Source organism: Halichondria panicea, chromosome 1 (assembly GCF_963675165.1).
Source record: "Halichondria panicea chromosome 1, odHalPani1.1, whole genome shotgun sequence".
Taxonomy (NCBI): Eukaryota; Metazoa; Porifera; class Demospongiae; order Suberitida; family Halichondriidae; genus Halichondria; species Halichondria panicea.
The window spans coordinates 1,278,473-1,299,013 of record NC_087377.1 but is presented as its reverse complement, the minus strand read 5'-3'; the positions used below and the strand labels follow the sequence as shown (position 1 = coordinate 1,299,013).

General features: G+C 42.9%; 2 protein-coding genes and 1 long non-coding RNA gene across 6 annotated transcripts; 2 read left to right on the top strand and 1 right to left on the bottom strand.

Moving 5' to 3' along the window:
* Positions 1–148: 148 nt before the first annotated feature.
* Positions 149–1,497, top strand: LOC135333627 (uncharacterized). Its single transcript, XR_010394006.1, has 3 exons — positions 149–321; positions 633–780; positions 1,358–1,497. It is a non-coding gene; the product is annotated as an uncharacterized LOC135333627 (long non-coding RNA).
* A 1,302-nt stretch (positions 1,498–2,799) lies between these two features.
* Positions 2,800–9,407, bottom strand: LOC135343078 (scavenger receptor cysteine-rich type 1 protein M130-like). The gene is made up of 10 exons (XM_064540032.1): positions 9,401–9,407; positions 9,231–9,340; positions 8,834–8,975; positions 5,989–6,178; positions 5,767–5,915; positions 5,525–5,714; positions 4,157–4,308; positions 3,747–3,933; positions 3,424–3,572; positions 2,800–3,329 (listed from the first exon to the last, which is right to left on the bottom strand). Exons 1-10 carry the CDS (start codon positions 9,405–9,407, stop codon positions 2,800–2,802), a joined length of 1,806 nt encoding a protein of 601 aa, XP_064396102.1.
* On the top strand, positions 9,326–14,608 carry LOC135331759 (cilia- and flagella-associated protein 299-like). 4 transcript variants are annotated; one of them, XM_064527006.1, is made up of 6 exons: positions 9,326–9,781; positions 10,385–10,515; positions 12,110–12,203; positions 12,355–12,432; positions 12,682–12,801; positions 14,083–14,608. In XM_064527006.1, exons 1-6 carry the CDS (start codon positions 9,662–9,664, stop codon positions 14,281–14,283), a joined length of 744 nt encoding a protein of 247 aa, XP_064383076.1. In that variant the 5' UTR covers positions 9,326–9,661; the 3' UTR covers positions 14,284–14,608. The 4 variants fall into 4 exon arrangements, with proteins under 4 accessions (XP_064383076.1, XP_064383082.1, XP_064383099.1 ...); XM_064527012.1 differs by lacking the exon at positions 12,355–12,432; XM_064527029.1 differs by lacking the exon at positions 14,083–14,608 and having other exon boundaries at positions 12,378–12,432.
* Positions 14,609–20,541: the final 5,933 nt, after the last annotated feature.

Below are 20,541 nucleotides of genomic sequence, written 5' to 3'. Positions count from 1 at the left end.
TAAAATATACAAGGCCTGGTCTCGAGGCTAACAAAGTACTTGCACTAGCGCTAGTACTTGCGAGCACGGCGCTGCTACCTCAACAACACAAGTCTTTCCTGTCATAAAGAGCTACCACGAGTACAGCATCCTGTACAGAAAGGTCTAGATCTACCAGCCATTGTATTCTGCATGCACCTAGTATCAATCATCTCTATAAAAGAATGTCTTATTTATTTTCCTCGTACAGTTATCGGTGGTCAGATATCCAGCGCTGAACAGAATATTGACCAGCGACTACTAACACTCAGTCTAGAACCAGACATTGAGCTCAGGGGAAAGGTGATTTAATGAAATAATTATACGAGACATTACTATTTCAGAAGCTATCTTTGATTGGCAATAACTTGAGTTGAGATTGTCCTATACAATTCTAAAGAATGCATTTTGTAGCTCTTTGAAAGAGCTATCAAATGGTGCAAGTATAATGTGAGGTAATAATTATTGTGGTGGTGTAGTTGTCAGGCGTGTGATATATAGTCCTCTCCAATAGCTACAGAATGCACTATTTACTTATTACAAGCTTTTGATTCAACTCAATATTAATATCTCCCATTGTTGAGCATCTTATAAACATGCTCCCCCACACACAGTTTTAACACACACGTGTAGAGAAGCTGTGTCAGAATAATGTCTTCACAAGGGAACAGAAGTTTCCCACGGATGAGGACCGCCTCACTGACTTCCATTCCCATTTCTTGTTTGATGACGAGAAAAAATCATCTTCTGTTTGTGCCTAAAGTGAGTGTGTGTGTGGAGGGAGTGCTTTAGTAGCTATCTTAATTATTGTGATGGTCCATAACTTGAGTTAGGAATATCTAAAATTATGGTTGAATAGTATTATATAGACTATTTTAGTAGTTGAACATTATATCTAAACAGCCGTAACTCGAGTATCAATATCAACATTTTTATTAGTCGGGGCCATAATTTGTCATTTTTCTCCCTTGGATCCATGGGCTATTATTATCCATAGTATGGGAAAATTGGCAAATACTTTTATCTGAACTTTGATGGCACCATTTGAAAGGTCTCTTTCTAAGCTTTCAAAATCATTGAAATTAGATCCATAATTATATGCTGCATACCGTATAGCAGGTAATTTTTGTTGGTGCAAAATTTTCGTACAGACTATATACCCATTCGTATTTTATATTCGTACACTCAGCTCAAGATAGTGACGTTGAATGTATTGCAATTTCAATTTTCGTATAATGATTTTCAATACGAAAGATACGAAAATTCCTACCGTACGAAAACAACCCACTATATACGGTACTTTAACAAGATCGTATCACTGTTCATAATTATTGTACAGATATCAGCTAACAGATGAGGAGGGGGTTTCACCAAGAGCTAAGCTGCAAACTCAGAACATTTATAACAAAGTTGGCCACCATTCCCAAACTCCCTCCCTCTGTGAAGGATCTGAGATATTATGACCAGCTGCTCCACAATACTCTGTAGGCGTACGCCGCACTGGACAAGAAGTACGAGTTGGGATAGCGCCCCCTCACATGCAATGACTAATTCACCTTTAACTAGCCTCGATTCAAGGCCGATTAAAATACGTATTTTAATCGGCCTTGAATCGAGGCTAACCTTTAACTAGCGAATCCATAATTATGCATTTTGCTCATAAAAGTCATTGACTCTTTCTTTGTTGCTATAATAAACATTATTTATCATAATTATTATTCATCTGTGTGATTAATGATCTTTACCAAACAAACACATTTGAGGGCAGGTAGCCTCGACTCCAGCCCCTCGAGGCTAAGGGCAGGGCTGCTGACTTTGCTTGCATATAGTCTGCTATGCATAGCTTTGCATGTCTATAATCACCAGAAAGACAAACCTTAAGTTTTACTGTCGGTGTAAGAATTCTGCTGCTTATAATAATTAATAGCTTGCACTTCCTTAACAATACTTGAACCATCTACCTAGTTAGACCATTGTAGCAATAGGACTTCACAACAATAAAAAAATACATTTACGAGTGATGGCAAGGCATTGTATCAAAAGGGCCGGGAAGGGATTAATTGCTTTAGGTATAACAGCTATATACTTGTTTTCCTACATTTGCGTGAGCTGGCAATACACATAGTTTCTAGATGTCCAACTAAAATAAAAGTAAAAAAGGAGTTCAGCTGGCGTCCTGACCTTTAACTGGTGTCTCAGCTATGAGTTCCTAGCCAGTACGCGGTATCAAATTGCGTGAGCTGGAGTCCCAGCCAGTACGCAGTAACTGCATGGAGTCCCATGAGCTAAGTGCAGGCTGGAGTTCCAGATAGTGAACAAGTCTACTACAGTATGTTACTGAGAATTTTGGAAACGAAAGATATAGGCATTGCCGGAAAGCAAATTATATACTTTCCGCAAACCTCAAGAAAGAGGTATTAAATAAACACTAGATCTTACATATGCTTGTATAGCGCGAAATTTTCGAGGCACTTATATTTCTATTTGTGTGAACAGTAGAATAAACTATTATTTTGTATTGGTACATGTCATTTAAATTGTGTGAAATCGATCATTTATTGGCTAAAACCATAATACGCGCTGTATATACATTCATTAAAATTTAATTGTAAAAAATCAGCCGAAGAGTTTGCTTTTGAAAATAGTTTGTGAAAAAATGAGGAACAAAATTCTCATCGTCTAAACTTAAAAAAATAATAGAAGTTTGCTATCACTAACAGCTATAATTATACAGTCAATTGCAATTTGCAATGCCTCTTATTAAAAGTTCACTACTTTCAGTTAATAATCATGCATGTACTGCATGCCTAGTAGGTCCCCATAATCATCCTGGATATGCTGGAGGGGCTCCTCCGGGTACAGAGCAGGGTACAGAGCAGCGGGTTGCTGTCCAGTAGGGTAGGAGACTGGGGGTTGCTGTCCAGTGGTGTAGGGGACTGGGGGTTGCTGTCCAGTGGTGTAGGGGGCTGGGGGTTGTTGCTGTCCAGTGGTGTAGATATTCTGAGGGGGGGCCTGATTTGAATGTTGGGGTTTGGATTGCATAGGGTACGCCGTATCTTGTGCTTTTGCAGCTGGTGCGGTTGACTTGGCGATGATAACAGTTGTTGATCTAACATTAGCGACTATAGGAGCTCTGGTTGCTGGGCGACCAACATGGTGTCTCCTCCGGTTTGTGAAAACACAGAACAGGAAAATAAAAAGGATCACAACGACAATGATAATAGGAATAGTCACTCCTGTGCTGATTGATGTTATGTTGGAGGATGTAGTTGGAGTTGAGGACGGGGAAGAAGGGGAAGAAGGGGAAGTAGCTGCAAAGTAATGGAATAGTAATAGTAATTTATAAGCTGCAAGAATATTCAGAGCTATAATTATATATAGCAGGTCTCATTGACTCTTATATACCTGCACCACACACCAGGGCTACATCTTCTGAATGAGTGCAATCTTCCACTCCGATAGTGTTAGCAGGACAATTAATGAGTCTGCTCTCAGTTCCTGAGCAACTAAGTTGGTCCAACCATATCCGAGTGGTTGATGAAGGTTGGGAGAAACTATAGACAGGGGGAAATAATTATCCACAAATATATTGTACAAGCTTAAAATTTAATTGAAGTGTAAGCACAACAATTTAAGTATAATATAATACATCATGCATGGATGAACCAAATGGCAAGTTAGTAAGATAATTATAGCTAACTCAATGATGAGTTTACACACTGACTCACCCTAGCGTTCCAACTGCTCCGTATTGAGTGTAGGTTGAGAATCCTAGTTGACTACAAGCCACTCTTGCATCGTTTGGACTGAAGCTATCATCACACACTGTCCCCCATTGTCCACTGTAATAGACCTCCAGTCTGCCAGAGGAGTCTCCTGTTCGGCCTGAGTTGTCTATCAGCCTCAGGTCTCCATCTGATACAATGAATACAGCGAATATTTAACATGTCGGGCTGGCTATTAAATAACTTGTTATAAATTATACATTTACTTATAATTGCACTGTGATGTGATGTGTATATGTATACATTAAAAGAATACGATTCTAGCTACGCTGTCTGTCATGCATTACTTAAAAAAAGAAAATTAAACTGCAGCAATGTGGCACTATTAATTCGTACTCATCTATTTAACTTACCCGAAATACAGAACAAGGCCACATCTTGTGTGTGGGTGCAATCTTCCACTCTGATAGGGTTAGCAGGACAATCGATGAGTCTGCTCTCAGTTCCTAAGCAGCAACGAAGCTCGTCCAGCCATGTCCGAGTGGTTGATGATGATTGGGAGAAACTATAGGGGGAAATGATCACAATAAAACACAATTGCAATAATTATAGCTGAAATCACTTTAAATACAGTGACACTCACCCTAATGTTCCTACTCGTCCATACTGAGTATAGTCTGCGTACCCCAGCTGACGACAAGCCACTTTTGCATCATTTGGACTGAAGCTATCATCACACACTGTCCCCCATTGTCCACTGTTATAGACCTCCAGTCTGCCAGAGGAGCCTCCTGTTCGGCCTGAATTGTCTACCAGCCTCAGGTTTCCCTCTGACAATGAATACATGTCAAGGTGGCTACTGAATTATTGTGCATGGCTGTATAATTATGATGCATGTACCGTATTACTAGAATATTTTGCGGATGAAAAACCTTTGCGAATGAGCTAAATCAGCAGAAAATTTGACTCTTTGTGATCTGTGATTTGGCAAGGATCGTTTGCATTTACTAGTAATAATTTAGGTTTTGCGATTTTATTGTTGCGAATTGATCAACCCTCGCAAAATTCGCATATGTTTGTTACTCGCAAAACATTATTCTAGGTATACTTGTACCATGATGTGTATAATTATAATTATGTTACATTAAAAGAATACGATTCTGGCTACGCATTATACTTACAAATTAAACTGCAGCAATGTGGCACCATATTCGTACTCATCTATTTAACTTACCCGAAATACAGAATAAGGCCACATCTTGTGTATGGGTGCAATCTTCCACTCCGATAGTGTTAGCAGGACAATTAATGAGTTTGGTCTCGTTTCCTAAGCAACGAAGCTCGTCTAGCCATGTCCGAGTGGTTGATGATGATTAGGAGAAACTATAGGGGGAAATGATTGCAATAAAACACAATTGCACTATTATTATAGAAATCACATCTATAATTAATTGCAGTGACAACTCCCCGTAGATAATTTGGATTTGCAGGGATGGCAAAATAACAGCTGAAAATGGTTACTTTAAAAAATTGTCAGCCATTATTTCTGAGCATATAGCTGTTCATGCATGGCAACTTGTAACTTGCTCTGGCACCAACTTAGCTATTCATGGAGCAACTAAGGAAAGGCAGCTTGAGCTAAGAAGGTACTCCAGCACCCGTGCTTCAACACTACATCATTCAATATATGCACTATGCATGTGCACATCAGTAATTCTGTTGAAAGCTAGATCTAGAATGACAGGGGGGCTGCCCCCCACTGTCTACGGCCCTGCACTCACCCTAATGTTCCTACTCGTCCATAATTAGCATAGTCATCATACCCCAGCTGACGGCAAGCCACCCTTGCATCGTTTGGACTGAAGCTATCGTCACACACTGTCCCCCATTGTCCGTTATAAAACAACTCCAGTCGACCATCGGGACCTAACCCAGTGGTGCCAGAACTATTCACAAGTCTCAAATCTTCATCTAAAGTAATATATTATATATAATTATATTGAAAGTGTATAACATCACTCACTTATTGCACACACTAATCCCACATCGTCAGAACGATCACAATTATGAATTCCAATAGAATTGTGTGGGCAGTCATCTAGTCTAGTTTCAGATCCAAAGCAACCAAGCTCGTCCAACCATATCGGTGTGGATGCTGACACTGTTAGGGCACTATCGTAAAAATATCGGTGAGTGATACAAGTTAAAATCAACTAAATTCACAAACCATGATTGGTATACTTACTTTCGTACGACCCCATAGCCTATGTAACCTAGGAAACCTAGTTGACGACAAGCCACTCTTGCATCATTTATACCGAAGTTGTCCTGACACACTGTCCCCCATTGTCCATTGTAATAGACCTCCAGTCTGTCAATTTTGGTATCTGTTGAACCAGACGAATCTATCAGCCTCACATCTCCACTCAATTGTCCTGAGGGCACGAAATGAAGAATTATTACCACTCACGGCTAGAATCCATAACATATTAATTGATGTCTCTGATTCTCTAGCTCACAGCTGGCTTGTTATAATTATGTCTTATTAGTCAGTGTGCAGCTGATATTGGCTCATAATAGTGGCCAGTCAGTATTCCCCACATAACTGTGGTAACTATAACAATTAGGGACGAAAGGTGTGAGTTAATTATGAGTAGGCCAGTCAGTTATTCCCCCCTCACACCATTACTGAAAAACATGATACCTACATAACTGTGGTAGCTTACAATTACTCAGAGGAAAAGCATGGAATCAATAGCTTTATTAATCAGTCAGTTATTCCCCCCTCACACCATTACTGAAAAACATGCTACCTACATATATAACTCATCATGGACTAATGCTTCTTGCAACTCAGTATGAAAGTATCCTAGGCTACATTCACTACTTTTATACGTGCTCTCACAATTATACTGCACATGCGCGTTAAAATTAATCTTGTCTAGTATATCCTCGATTCCAGGCCGCATACTGCCAGCTAGAGGAATATGCAGATTATCACGAAAAGTCGGTTCAATGCACTGTTTACCAAAAACATAAAGCTTTGCCTGCATCTTGTTTACGTATTTCTTTCAGAATATGTTAGATCTATAGTTATAACACGGGCACAAGGGATGACATGTATGGAATATATTGCACTGAAGCACGAGGGCGTAAGCCCCGAGGGCTGAGTGCAATATATGCCATGCATCCCGAGTGGACGTGTTATAACTAGTTTATATCCTGAGGGCATAGCAACATAACACCACTGTCTTAGTAACACCAAAAAGAGCCGCTTCTAGAGTTAGCCTCGAGACCAGATAACAAACGGCTGGTCTCGAGGCTATTCTAGAGTTAGCCTCGAGACCAGCCGTTCGTTATCTGAAAGAACGCCTGGTCAATTTCCAATGTAGCACTCGTTGGACCGGTAATTGCCCGCACAAGGTCCGCCCAAGGTGTATTACCCATGAATATCATTATGATGCTATAAAAGCTGACTCAGCTGGACGAGTGCTACATTGGAACTTGACCAGGCGCCCTCGTGCAACATGCCATATATTGCACTGGATGACCATAGATACTATAAATTACAGTAATTCATAGTATCTATGGGATGACATAATGCCCTCGGCAACATAATATGGCATGTTGCACTCTGGCTGGGCAATAACATACGTACATAATTATAGCAAAATTAATGAACAGCAAAATTCAAAAATAAGACTTAATATAAGCGACACCTGTTCTAAGGAAATTGTCTTTTTCCCTCTTGTATGTAACTAAAGCATATGCAAAGTCCATCTGACAATACTGCAAGCTGATTGGACGGACGATACTGTAGCCATTCGGGCTTGGAATAGTCTCTGTACCATTACTAGATAAATCCGACCACGGAATACTTTATTCATGACATCATTTCGTATGGTCATGATAGGCCATGTAAGTATAGTTTGCTAGATCCTCCCAGCTGGCTTGCCTGACTGTATAGTTGTGACACAAAGCTATAGTGTACAGTGCCGACATCTTCCCCACCCAATGTTCCAGTAGCCTCTAGATCAACAGCATTCAAAGCCAGTCCATTACTCAGAAATAATGTCAAACCATTATTATAAGAAAACCACATGGCACTACCGTAGTCATTTCCAGACTTCTTAGATATCAATACAAGACAATCATCGCTAACGTTGAATTTCAAAATCGTCTTTTGATCCGGTGTCACTATATAAACAAGTTGCAAACGTGGGCGGATGTCCGAGTAACCGTGGGAACCAGGTGGAATATCGTCCTTGCATATTTTTTGCGTTCCTTTGATTACATTGACACAGAGTATGTGTGTGGTGTGGGCGGGAGTGGTACAAGCAAGGTTGGAGATCATGATGAGGCTAGAGGATTTGCCCATGGAGATGGGGAAGATCGTGAAGTTGCCAAATCTGTTGATGCTCATATAACCTGTGTGTGTGTGGGTGGTGGGGAGTGTGGATTGATAGTGTGTGTGTGTGTGTTTAGGGAGGTCAACAATGATTAGTGTGAGCATTGTAGGGACAGTACTACTAAAGGGGACACTTCCCCCCCACCCTAAAAAAAACTACACTTGTGGGAAATCACAGCGTTAACTATAGGCATGCATCTTTGAACGGCCATAACTTTAGTTCCGTTAGTAAATTTAGAGAATGGCTTTTACAAAATCTAAACTCTACTATCAAATTACAGAGGACCCATCAGTGTTAAATAAAGCATAATAATTATTTGAACAGCCATGATTAATCTATATTTTACACACACACCCACATCGCACACCGCACACACACACCCACATCGCACACACACAACACACACACACACACATCTCACACCTCACACACACAACACACACAACACACCCACACACATCTCACACCTCACACCTCACACACCCACACACATCTCACACCTCACACACACACACACACCCACATCGCACACACACAACACACACACACACACATCTCACACCTCACACACACAACACACACAACACACCCACACACATCTCACACCTCACACCTCACACACCCACACACATCTCACACCTCACACACACACACACACACACACACACACAGGATACGTACCTTCATGTACGGTCACGAAGACTTCGTCCTGTTGTTCCTCGTTAATCATTCGAGTGACCACAAAATCAACCGCTAGAGGGAAGTTGAATCTAATCATTCTCAGCTGTTCCACAGCAGTGTAGTAGTCAACATGTAGTCTGTCCTGAGATGAAGGGTAAAATTAGTCATACATACGGTTTCCTTCATACCCAAGTATTTTCTAGACATAATATTTTTCTTTGATCTTTGATGATCGATAACTTGAGTTAGGATTGTCCAATTACAAATCTAAAGAATGTGTTTTGTAGCTCTTTGAAAGGCCTATCAAAATTTAATATTAAAGAGTATATTTAAAATATTAGTAATGAGTTAGGGTTCGGGTGATTTATATATAATAATAATAGTCAAGCTGACGTACCTTTGTCAGTGCTACGATGCTAGTTGTGTCACATGACGAGTAGATAGTATCGTAGTTGTCATGGTAACCTGAGTCCTCTCCGAGAAGCCACACATGGTTGTCATCGCTACCTGCAGTACAAAAAAACACGTATTAAAGTATAAAACACGTTTGTTATCGAACATTGTAACGTTGCATATAAATTGAATGCATTACAGCTCCAGAATAATATCAGACACAACACTTTTTATTATTATACCAGTGCTTGTGCTAAACAGGGAAGCCACGATACAGAGCAGGAGCAGTATTAGTTGTTAATGTTGGGTCTGGGTGGCCATTTAATTATAGTGGACGTCAATAATGCAATTATTAATCTGCCGCTCTTTACCCGATACAAACACACAAGACCCTTACCACTGCTATGACAACGCCAGCTTTCTGAACTGTAAAAGATGGCGGCTACTGGTGAGGAAGCTAGTAACAGCGCTGCAGACACTATAGTCACCGAGTATGCCACGTATGAGGATTACCTGGACTCTCAAATAACACCAACTGATCTGTTCTACCTGGAGGTGAGGTTATAGCTCGAGGTGGGGGTAGGGTTGATTGACTGTGGGGGGCGACGGTGACCTCCAACCCCCACACACTTATTACGAAATATCGAGTAGAAACACATCTGCAGTTAGTCTCGCGAGCAGCCGTCGAAGGGGAAAGGACGTCCTTCCCCCTTCGACGGCTGCTCGCGAGACTAATCTGCAGTGGCTTGTAATTTTTACGGTATTACGTAGTTGGTGGTTTGCATTCCACTCCTCACACACACACACACACACACACACACACACACCCACTCACACACCCACTCACACACACACACACACACACACACATCCTATAGTAAATGTAACCAGCACCACTGGGTGGGTGGGTATATAATTATACGTATAAAATCTAGTTTAAGACTATTGTAATAGTGGGGTTTTTTTTCACCCACCCACACACTCACACACACGCACACACACACACACTCACACACACACACACACTCACACACCACACTCCACACACTCACACACCACACTCCACACACACACACACACACACACACACACCCACCCACACACACCACACTCCACACACACACACACACACACACACACACACACACACACACACAGGATGAGGAACTGGCACGTCAGCTAGTGGAGCTAGGATATCGTGGATCAGGGGAAGTGCTCAAGAGAGAAGACTTTGAGCTCAGGAAAGAAGCGGCTGCAGCCAGTAAGCTAGCACGTCGAGACCAGCTGAGGTGTGTGGGTGGTGTGTGTGGGTGGATGTAGTGTGTGTGGGGGGTGGGTGTGTATTTGTCACATTAACGCTACCCTATTGCTTAGATGTAATATTATGGACAATGATTCTTAGCTACAAACTGTACAAGACTTGTTTGTATATGCGATTGCAAAAGAATCTATTATACTGAACTGATTGTAAGTATGCGATTGCAAACAGATTAATTTATCGCTGCTGACCTAGTGTCCCCCCATGGTACAGAGTGTTGTGCTGACCTAGTGTCCCCCCATGGTACAGAGTGTTGTGCTGACCTAGTGTCCCCCCATGGTACAGAGTGTTGTGCTGACCTAGTGTCCCCCCCATGGTACAGAGTGTTGTGCTGACCTAGTGTCCCCCCCATGGTACAGAGTGTTGTGCTGACCTAGTGTCCCCCCATGGTACAGAGTGTTGTGCTGACCTAGTGTCCCCCCCATGGTACAGAGTGTTGTGCTGACCTAGTGTCCCCCCATGGTACAGAGTGTTGTGCTGACCTAGTGTCCCCCCCATGGTACAGAGTGTTGTGCTGACCTAGTGTCCCCCCATGGTACAGAGTGTTGTGCTGACCTAGTGTGTCCCCCATGGTACAGAGTGTTGTGCTGACCTAGTGTCCCCCCCATGGTACAGAGTGTTGTGCTGACCTAGTGTCCCCCCCATGGTACAGAGTGTTGTGCTGACCTAGTGTCCCCCCATGGTACAGAGTGTTGTGCTGACCTAGTGTCCCCCCCATGGTACAGAGTGTTGTGCTGACCTAGTGTCCCCCCCATGGTACAGAGTGTTGTGCTGACCTAGTGTCCCCCCATGGTACAGAGTGTTGTGCTGACCTAGTGTCCCCCCATGGTACAGAGTGTTGTGCTGACCTAGTGTCCCCCCCATGGTACAGAGTGTTGTGCTGACCTAGTGTCCCCCCCATGGTACAGAGTGTTGTGCTGACCTAGTGTCCCCCATGGTACAGAGTGTTGTGCTGACCTAGTGTCCCCCCATGGTACAGAGTGTTGTGCTGACCTAGTGTCCCCCCATGGTACAGAGTGTTGTGCTGACCTAGTGTCCCCCCCATGGTACAGAGTGTTGTGCTGACCTAGTGTCCCCCCCATGGTACAGAGTGTTGTGCTGACCTAGTGTCCCCCCATGGTACAGAGTGTTGTGCTGACCTAGTGTCCCCCCCATGGTACAGAGTGTTGTGCTGACCTAGTGTCCCCCCATGGTACAGAGTGTTGTGCTGACCTAGTGTCCCCCCCATGGTACAGAGTGTTGTGCTGACCTAGTGTCCCCCCATGGTACAGAGTGTTGTGCTGACCTAGTGTGTCCCCCATGGTACAGAGTGTTGTGCTGACCTAGTGTCCCCCCCATGGTACAGAGTGTTGTGCTGACCTAGTGTCCCCCCCATGGTACAGAGTGTTGTGCTGACCTAGTGTCCCCCCCATGGTACAGAGTGTTGTGCTGACCTAGTGTCCCCCCATGGTACAGAGTGTTGTGCTGACCTAGTGTCCCCCCCATGGTACAGAGTGTTGTGCTGACCTAGTGTCCCCCCCATGGTACAGAGTGTTGTGCTGACCTAGTGTCCCCCCATGGTACAGAGTGTTGTGCAGTGCTGGGAAGGACCTGCAAGGATCAGTGTTCCTGGAGGGGCTGGCTCAGAGGGAAGAGACTAACAGAAACGGGAAAATTTCAGTAAGTCTTCTTAATACATGATAAGCAATCCCCCCTCACACACACACACACACACACACACACACACACACACACACACCACCACCACCCCACACACACACACACACACACACCACCACCCCACACACACACACACACACCACACACACAGTCAATTATATTTATTTGGGACAGGAATGCCAAGGGTCAGGAGATATCAGGATACATTGACTACGCACATCGACTCAAGGTACTACCAGTAATAAAGGTGGTTGATCCTAACATGTATTTATAACATAAAATTATACCTCACCCCAATGATCTAACTGCCGTATAGCGGGTAATTTTCGTAACTACCAATTTAGTATTTTAAGTACAGCTCAACAGCTTAGGATAGTGACGCATTGAATCTCTTGCAGTAGAATAATTCCGTCGTTTTAATTTTCGTTTGATACGAAAACTTTCTATGTGGTATTATACATGTACATGATAATTGTAGGTGGATGATTTTGACCCCATATTCTCGTCACGGAAGAAGCTGCTCCCTAGACACAGTGACTTGAGCTTCTATAACTGGGACACTAACTTCTCCTCGTCCAACTCCACTCCTAATTATCAGGTACGTGTGAGAAATATGAAGTACGTGGGTATAATATATAAGAGGTGGTTGCCAAAATATGTATTAATTACATGTCGTCATGTTTTCGTAGTTTTTCTTTGAAGGGCTATAACTTGTGTTGGGAACGTCCAATTTCAAAAAGCTAATTATTTTATTAGTAGCTGTTTGGTAGTGCTACAATAATATTATGGTGTCCTTAGATTCCATTTGAGTGTATTTAGCAGGGAACTATGAGCTATAGTACTAGTACTATAGATTGCTCTGGGCTACAAACTACAACATTGTACATTGTATTGTGATTTACAAGAAGATACACATGTAAAAATTATTGTAGCTACATGTAGATGCTTTGTCTAGTAATTATAATAACAGAACTAGAATGAAAGAGAGAAGCTCTAGTTTCTTTTTTTGGCTTTGTTCGAAAGCAGTAGGAGACGCTCGTTTTTTGGGCAGTGTGCTGTGCTTTTTTGCTGCAAGGCTGCATGGGGGAGGAGCTGGATGTATGGAAGTGCTTCTTCTCCTAAAGTTCCTTTCGCTTTGTTCAAGAGTAGGAGCCGCTCGTTTACTGGGCTTGTTTGCTGCAAATTATAGCTTATAGGTGTCTTCCTTTCGCTTTGTGAGAGTAGTACGAGTCGCTCGTTTCTTGGGAAGTGTGCTGGGCTTGTTTGCTGCAAAACTGGGGGAGGAGCTGGATGTTTTCGTTTTGTGGGTGGAGCTAGGACTATAATTTTGTCCATCAAACTGAGGTGGAGGAACAGGGTTGACTTGAATAGAGACCACAGATTTAGTAGAGACACAGAGATGTCAACTTTAGATATTAGTTTTCAAAAGAATAATGATGCAGTTGCTAGGTTGGCTGTTTATATAGGTTGACTATTGCTAAGCTAGTGCATTTCTAGTAGCCAATAGGTTTAAATAGAAGCCCTCGAGCTTTGGGACACTATAACACATAGATACCTCATGCCCATGTTCTAACTATAACTTAGATCAACGAGCACAAATTATAAAAGAAAGCGTGGGGCTATAATAATTAAAGTGTGTGTTTTTTCAAAACATAATTTATTTTCACAGCGAAGTTTGATAGCCTATAACGTGTGTTTGGAACACCACTAGTGAGTGCCCTCCTAGTCTGTAGGGCGCCATAGCACTACTCAATTATACAGTTGCTCCCTTTGGTCTCGTCGTACATAATTAGTTGACATGATTATTGTACACGGACACTTTGTTCGTATTTGTTTGATATAACACGCACACACACACCCCCCACGCACGCACACACAGGTGATTGCAGACAACGCCTCAGGTCTGCTGTTTAAGAATAAACGAGACAGAAAGATTATTAACGTTGACCCAAAGGTACAGGCTGTGTGGGGTGTGTGTGTGTGGGGTGTGTGTATGTGTGTGTGGGTGTGTGTGTGGGTGTGCTGTGTGTGTGGGGGGGGAAATAATTACAAATTAAGGTACAGCTATAGCGTGCAGTAGAACTAATAAGTGAATTGAGGCCTCAGATTCAAAGCTGACAGTGAAGATTAGAATGAACTTTGTACAGCACGTTTGCTAACACTCCCTCTAATGGAAGCATCCAAAACAGCAAAACTTGTATTTGTTGTATTTGACGCTGTTTGTATGCTAACTGTGCTCTCTTGTTATAAACTGTTGACATAGCATTGGGCTTTTGAGATTATATTGAGCAAACTGTCTCAAAATTTGTGAATAGAATTTTTAGGGAGTTAGAAAAGCATTATTACAGTACACTGTGCCTCCTCCCTACTTCCCACACTATAATAGTTAATCAATTTTTCACACATTATTTAATGGAATAAGGGAGACCGAAATATCATTTGATGTCGATCCAAACGTACAGCTAGCATATAAATAAATACTAAAAAAGCAATTAAGCTGTACTGATTTTGACGTAAAAAAACACACCTAGGACCTACATGTACATGTACATGTATGCTGATAATTATTGATAACAAGCATCTGGGAAACAATCAACTTCATTATAATAATTATTATTAATTAAGCTCCAGCTGTTGACTGATCACTGGGGTTTAGTAGCGGTCCATTGCCCTGTCACAGCTAGCATACATTGCACATGTATTATTAAAAATGGGGTATTGATAACAAGTACCGTATAGCGGGAAATTTTCGTCGTTTTTCGAGGGCAGAGCATTTAAAACTGGGATAAACTCCCATGCACCGGTATTTCACATGCAATGCTATTGGTGGGTGTGGTTTCCTGGCATTGAACCGCGAATATTAGAACCCACGTAACTTTCTGCTGAGGGCTCTGGAGCCAAATTGCATCCGCAAAAATTTCCCGCTATGCATTGTAGGAAATAAAGCTCCAGCTGTTGACTGATAACTAGGGTTTAGTAGCGGTCCATTGCCCTGTCACAATGATCCCATCATCCCTCACATTCATCCAGCTAGCCCTTCCACTCCACTCTCCACTCAGCTGTGACATCTGTGACCCCAATAATTGTATTTTTACGGAGATAATTTTGATCGGTAGCCTAGCCAGACTGTTGTCTTGTCCCACTACATGGAATTCCAATTTGTGTATATGCAAATATTCTATAGTCCTTTGAAAGTAGAATGTCTGCGTGTATGGGCCCAGGGGTAGACAGCTGTTCCACTAAAAACCATTTTCACCTTGTTTGCAGAAATGCTACTCTAATTGACATGCAGTGTGTAGACTAGTGTACAGAGCCAATAGTGTGGTCCCACTGTGTGCACTGTAGCTAGTGTACAGAGCCTATAGTGTGGTCCCACTGTGTGCACTGTAGCTGGTGTATAGAGCCTATAGTGTGGTCCCACTGTGTACACTGTAGCTAGTGTACAGAGCCTATAGTGTGGTCCCACTGTGTACACTGTAGCTGGTGTATAGAGCCTATAGTGTGGTCCCACTGTGTACACTGTAGCTAGTGTACAGAGCCTATAGTGTGGTCCCACTGTGTGCACTGTAGCTAGTGTACAGAGCCTATAGTGTGGTCCCACTGTGTGCACTGTAGCTGGTGTATAGAGCCTATAGTGTGGTCCCACTGTGTACACTGTAGCTAGTACATACAGAGCCTATAGTGTGGTCCCACTGTGTGCACTGTAGCTGGTGTACGGAGCCTATAGTGTGGTCCCACTGTGTGCATTGTAGCTGGTGTATAGAGCCTATAGCTAGTACATACAGAGCCTATAGTGTGGTCCCACTGTGTGCACTGTAGCTAGTGTACAGAGCCTATAGTGTGGTCCCACTGTGTGCACTGTAGCTAGTGTACAGAGCCTATAGTGTGGTCCCACTGTGTGCACTGTAGCTAGTGTACAGAGCCTATAGTAGTGTGGTCCCACTGTGTGCACTGTAGCTAGTGTACAGAGCTCTATAGTGTGGTCCCACTGTGTGCACTGTAGCTAGTGTACAGAGCTTATAGTGTGGTCCCACTGTGTGCACTGTAGCTAATGTACAGAGCCTATAGTGTGGTCCCACTGTGTGCACTGTAGCTAGTGTACGGAGCCTATAGTGTGGTCCCACTGTGTGCACTGTAGCTGGTGTACAGAGCCTATAGTGTGGTCCCACTGTGTGCACTGTAGCTAGTGTACAGAGCCTATAGTGTGGTCCCACTGTGTACACTGTAGCTATAGTGTACAGAGCCTATAGTGTGGTCCCACTGTGTGCACTGTAGCTAGTGTACAGAGCCTATAGTGTGGTCCCACTGTGTGCACTGTAGCTAGTGTACGGAGCCTATAGTGTGGTCTAACTGTGTGCACTGTAGCTGGTCCCACTGTGTGCACTGTAGCTGGTGTACGGAGCCTATAGTGTGGTCCCACTGTGTGCACTGTAGCTAGTGTACGGAGCCTATAGTGTGGTCCCACTGTGTGCACTGTAGCTAGTGTACAGAGCCTATAGTGTGGTCCCACTGTGTGCACTGTAGCTAGTGTACGGAGCCTATGGTGTGGTCCCACTGTGTGCACTGTAGCTGGTGTACGGAGCCTATAGTGTGGTCCCACTGTGTGCACTGTAGCTAGTGTACAGAGCCTATAGTGTGGTCCCACTGTGTGCACTGTAGCTAGTGTACGGAGCCTATGGTGTGGTCCCACTGTGTGCACTGTAGCTGGTGTACGGAGCCTATAAGGTTTGCATTTCAAATGAAGTGAAAGCAATAATAACATTTGTATGGGTTCACCACAGCATTCCATGTACTGCCAATATTCTGCCCAAACTATAGTTTGCTTGAGGATACAAATGTACTTCTCTACATATACATGTACAGAGGATTTCAGGTTGGTTGGCAGAAGTCCTCTGTACACATAGCTCTAGTTAGCCAATGAAAAGTGAGATCTAATTAAATCATATGCATTTGGTAATAAGCTAATTAAGGGAACAACTTGGGAATTAATGTGATCACTATAATTATTCACGACATCATTATTGTACAAGTATAGCAATCTAAATTGAAGCAATCTTCAATTATAGCCTTGACAGTTGTATTGTGTATGGGGTCTCATGTGACAGTGATAAAGTATTTGGTGTACATTTCAGAGTATTGCCACTACGTGCCGTTGCATGTCATTGGAAATAATGTAATGTATTTTGATCTGTACAGTTCAACCACATAAGACGATAGTGACAGCGACTGCCCCTCGGTTGAGTAGTGAGTGCTGGGATGATGCTCTTCTCCAGTTGTCTACCGAGATTGCTGGCTATATGACAGATACAAGCACAGGCTGGGCCTCAGTGATGCTGAGATTGGTGCTATCGATCACACATTTGTTGGTATTCCAGGGAAATTCCTCGCTGCTCTAAAGAAGTGGAAGAGTAAAAATATTCTCCAATTCAATCCATTGAATTCAACAGCTACTTACGGTCGATTAGTGGAAATTGCCTCAGAGATTGAGGACGGAGAGGCAGTTCGCAGCATTCACAAGACCTGTGTGGAGCATACATGTGAATTACCTTATTAACTTTGTGAACTTGCTCGTCATGCAGTTGTGCCATGCAATAATAGTATACAGCATTCTAAGTACTTGATGGTTCTACTAGCCCTGAGGGCTCCTAAATCATGCACTCATGTTTTTAAACAGATTATTACTGGAATATTCATAAATCTGATCCCTATTTTCATTGCACACAGTGTTTTATTGCAATGTTTTGCTTATAAGGCTCTAGTTTATTGTGCTGTGCTCATGCTTTCATACAGATACTGGAGCTACTTGAAAGGGACGAATAAAGATGTCAAGTAAAGAAGGAGAATAATGTCAAGTAAAGAACTGACTCTGTGTTGACTATAAGTACTGACTATTATAATGCTCTGTGTCCTGTGTGTGTGTGTATACATGTATATATACCATCACCTTCTATTTTTATACTTTTTTGGCAAAATTTCATTTCAGCTTTCTAGTTTAGTGACCCTTTACCATTGTTGTTGGGTACGGGATCACTTCAGTTGCAGCTTCTTGTTAACCACATAGCCTCAGATCAGAGAAGGCAGGCATGAGCGCGAGTAGCCTCGAGATCAACCTTTCCTTATAACAAACGGCTGGTCTCGAGGCTAGAGCGCGAACGATGGAGGATCATGCATTGCAGTCCTGATTAATGTTGGTGGATATGGTGGCTAGTCTGCAGAGGGAGCTGGACAATGCTAGGGTGAGTAGTGCCAGGTCTTATTGAGTGGACCCAGATACTTTATCTATGGACTAGCTCTCTAGCTCCCTTTGTTGTAATGTATGGTCCCCCATTGCGTACTCATACATTACTAATGTAGTGGGTGGTGTGTGATGAGTGGAGTGGGTGGTAGTGTACCTGCGTGCATGATGGTAGTCTATTGTCTTTATTGTGTCCATCAATTCCTCAGCCCTACACAGGTACCCCGGGTGGGCAGCATCATCCTGCATCATAACTTGTGAGAAATATAAAGTTTGATAAGAGGCTTGCATGTTCGTTATCTGTTCCATATACGTAGAGTGTATACGCAGTGTTGGGCTGTGAAGATACGTATAATTATGTGTGTTATTGTCGGCTATAATACAAGTACGTGTATAATAACTAATGCCGGTTTGCAATTAGCTTATCTCAGTTGTAGGAGATTGTTCATGTGAGGTTTAGCAATGTACCCAATGGTACACAAGAATTCATGTCCTGATCTGAGGAAAGAGTATGTGCAGGTATAAGGGCTTATACAAGGTCAAGGTACTGCCCTCAAACCACCACTTAGTCCACTTGGGTATATACTTATTGCAATTGCTAACTGCATGTCAACTTTACCTATACAGCTAACTTCCCTCCTCTCATCTATGGTCCAGAGGCTGTACTGGTGTACTCATGACAAGGGCAGTATCAATGTGATATTGGTGGATGGACTGCCAGCTGGGACCACTCTACAGCCTACCCCTGCATGAGGGCAACTATATACACTGCATGGAGTACACCTTCAGACTGCAGTTTGATGGGATTGCTGATATTGCTCTAGTGTGTTAGTCCATGCATACACTGATGAGCTGGAGGCTGGCTCAACTCTGGAAGTGCAGGTAAAGATGGTTGATGACTTGTAGCAATGTATTAGACCTTTGGTGGAGGGAGGTCAATATTGAGCAACCATATGCTAGCTGAGTTGGCATGGGCTGAGAGGTTTCATTTGTCATTGTATTTTAAACTACAGTATGGTGTAATTATTTATCCATGCATGTATGGATGGACATGTGGCAGTACTATTGGAGGTGACCTTTCACTAATTATGACCTTTCAATGACATTCAACCAAATTGCTTTGTGTACTGTGAAAGGGGTGGAATGTGACACCTCTCTGAAAAGGGGGAGGATCTGAGCAATGATTATGTTTACTGGGAAACAAGGCTAAAAGGGGCGAAATTCCTCTTTATGTGTGGTCCCACTGTGTACACTGTAGCTAGTGGTTGACTTATGTTTTTTGTAATAAGGTTTGCATTTTGTGAATGTGGTCTGTCTGTGTAAGACTGTGGAATGTGGGGATGAGTGGAGAATTTCCTTGAATCACGTTTACTGGACCATGTTAAGTGGTAGTCATTTGAAAGCTCTCAATGAACACTGAATACCCATAATTATCATCACACCCTCACACAACACACACCTGCCCACACACAGGCACTGGGCGTACTACTGTTCAAGCTGTGCTTCATGGATACTCCATTTGGTGACAACCCTCTAGCCATAGTCAGTGCTCAGTACAGCATTCCTGAAGACTCTCCCTACACACAAGACCCAGCTGCATAACTTGAGAGGTACATGTACACACACACACACACACACACCCTCCACCCCCTCACACCCTCCATCCCCTCACACACACACACACACACACACACATCTTATAGTCAGTACCACTGGGTATACGTATAAAATCTAGTTTAAGACTATTGTAATAGTGGGGTTTTTTCTTTGTGAACTGGACCTGTTTTTTCAGAGCTAATTATAATTATTTAAGAACACACACTAGCTACAGGTGCTATGATACTCTGCCATCCTTAAGTGTATTGCTCTAATGATACGTGTATTCTCCCCCTCCCTTGTAGGCTGCCTGTTGACCTCTGACCCTGAGCTTTGTCCCAGTATCTGGCAAGTGTGTGAGGTGGTGTCCAGGATCACAGGAACCACCAACCATGTCACTAATGTCTTTGTGAGTACCTTACTATTAGTATTACCCTGTGTATGTATAGTGGTGGGTAGACCAACAGTGGCTGTATTATAGAGGGTGGTCTGCTAACACAGGTCCAA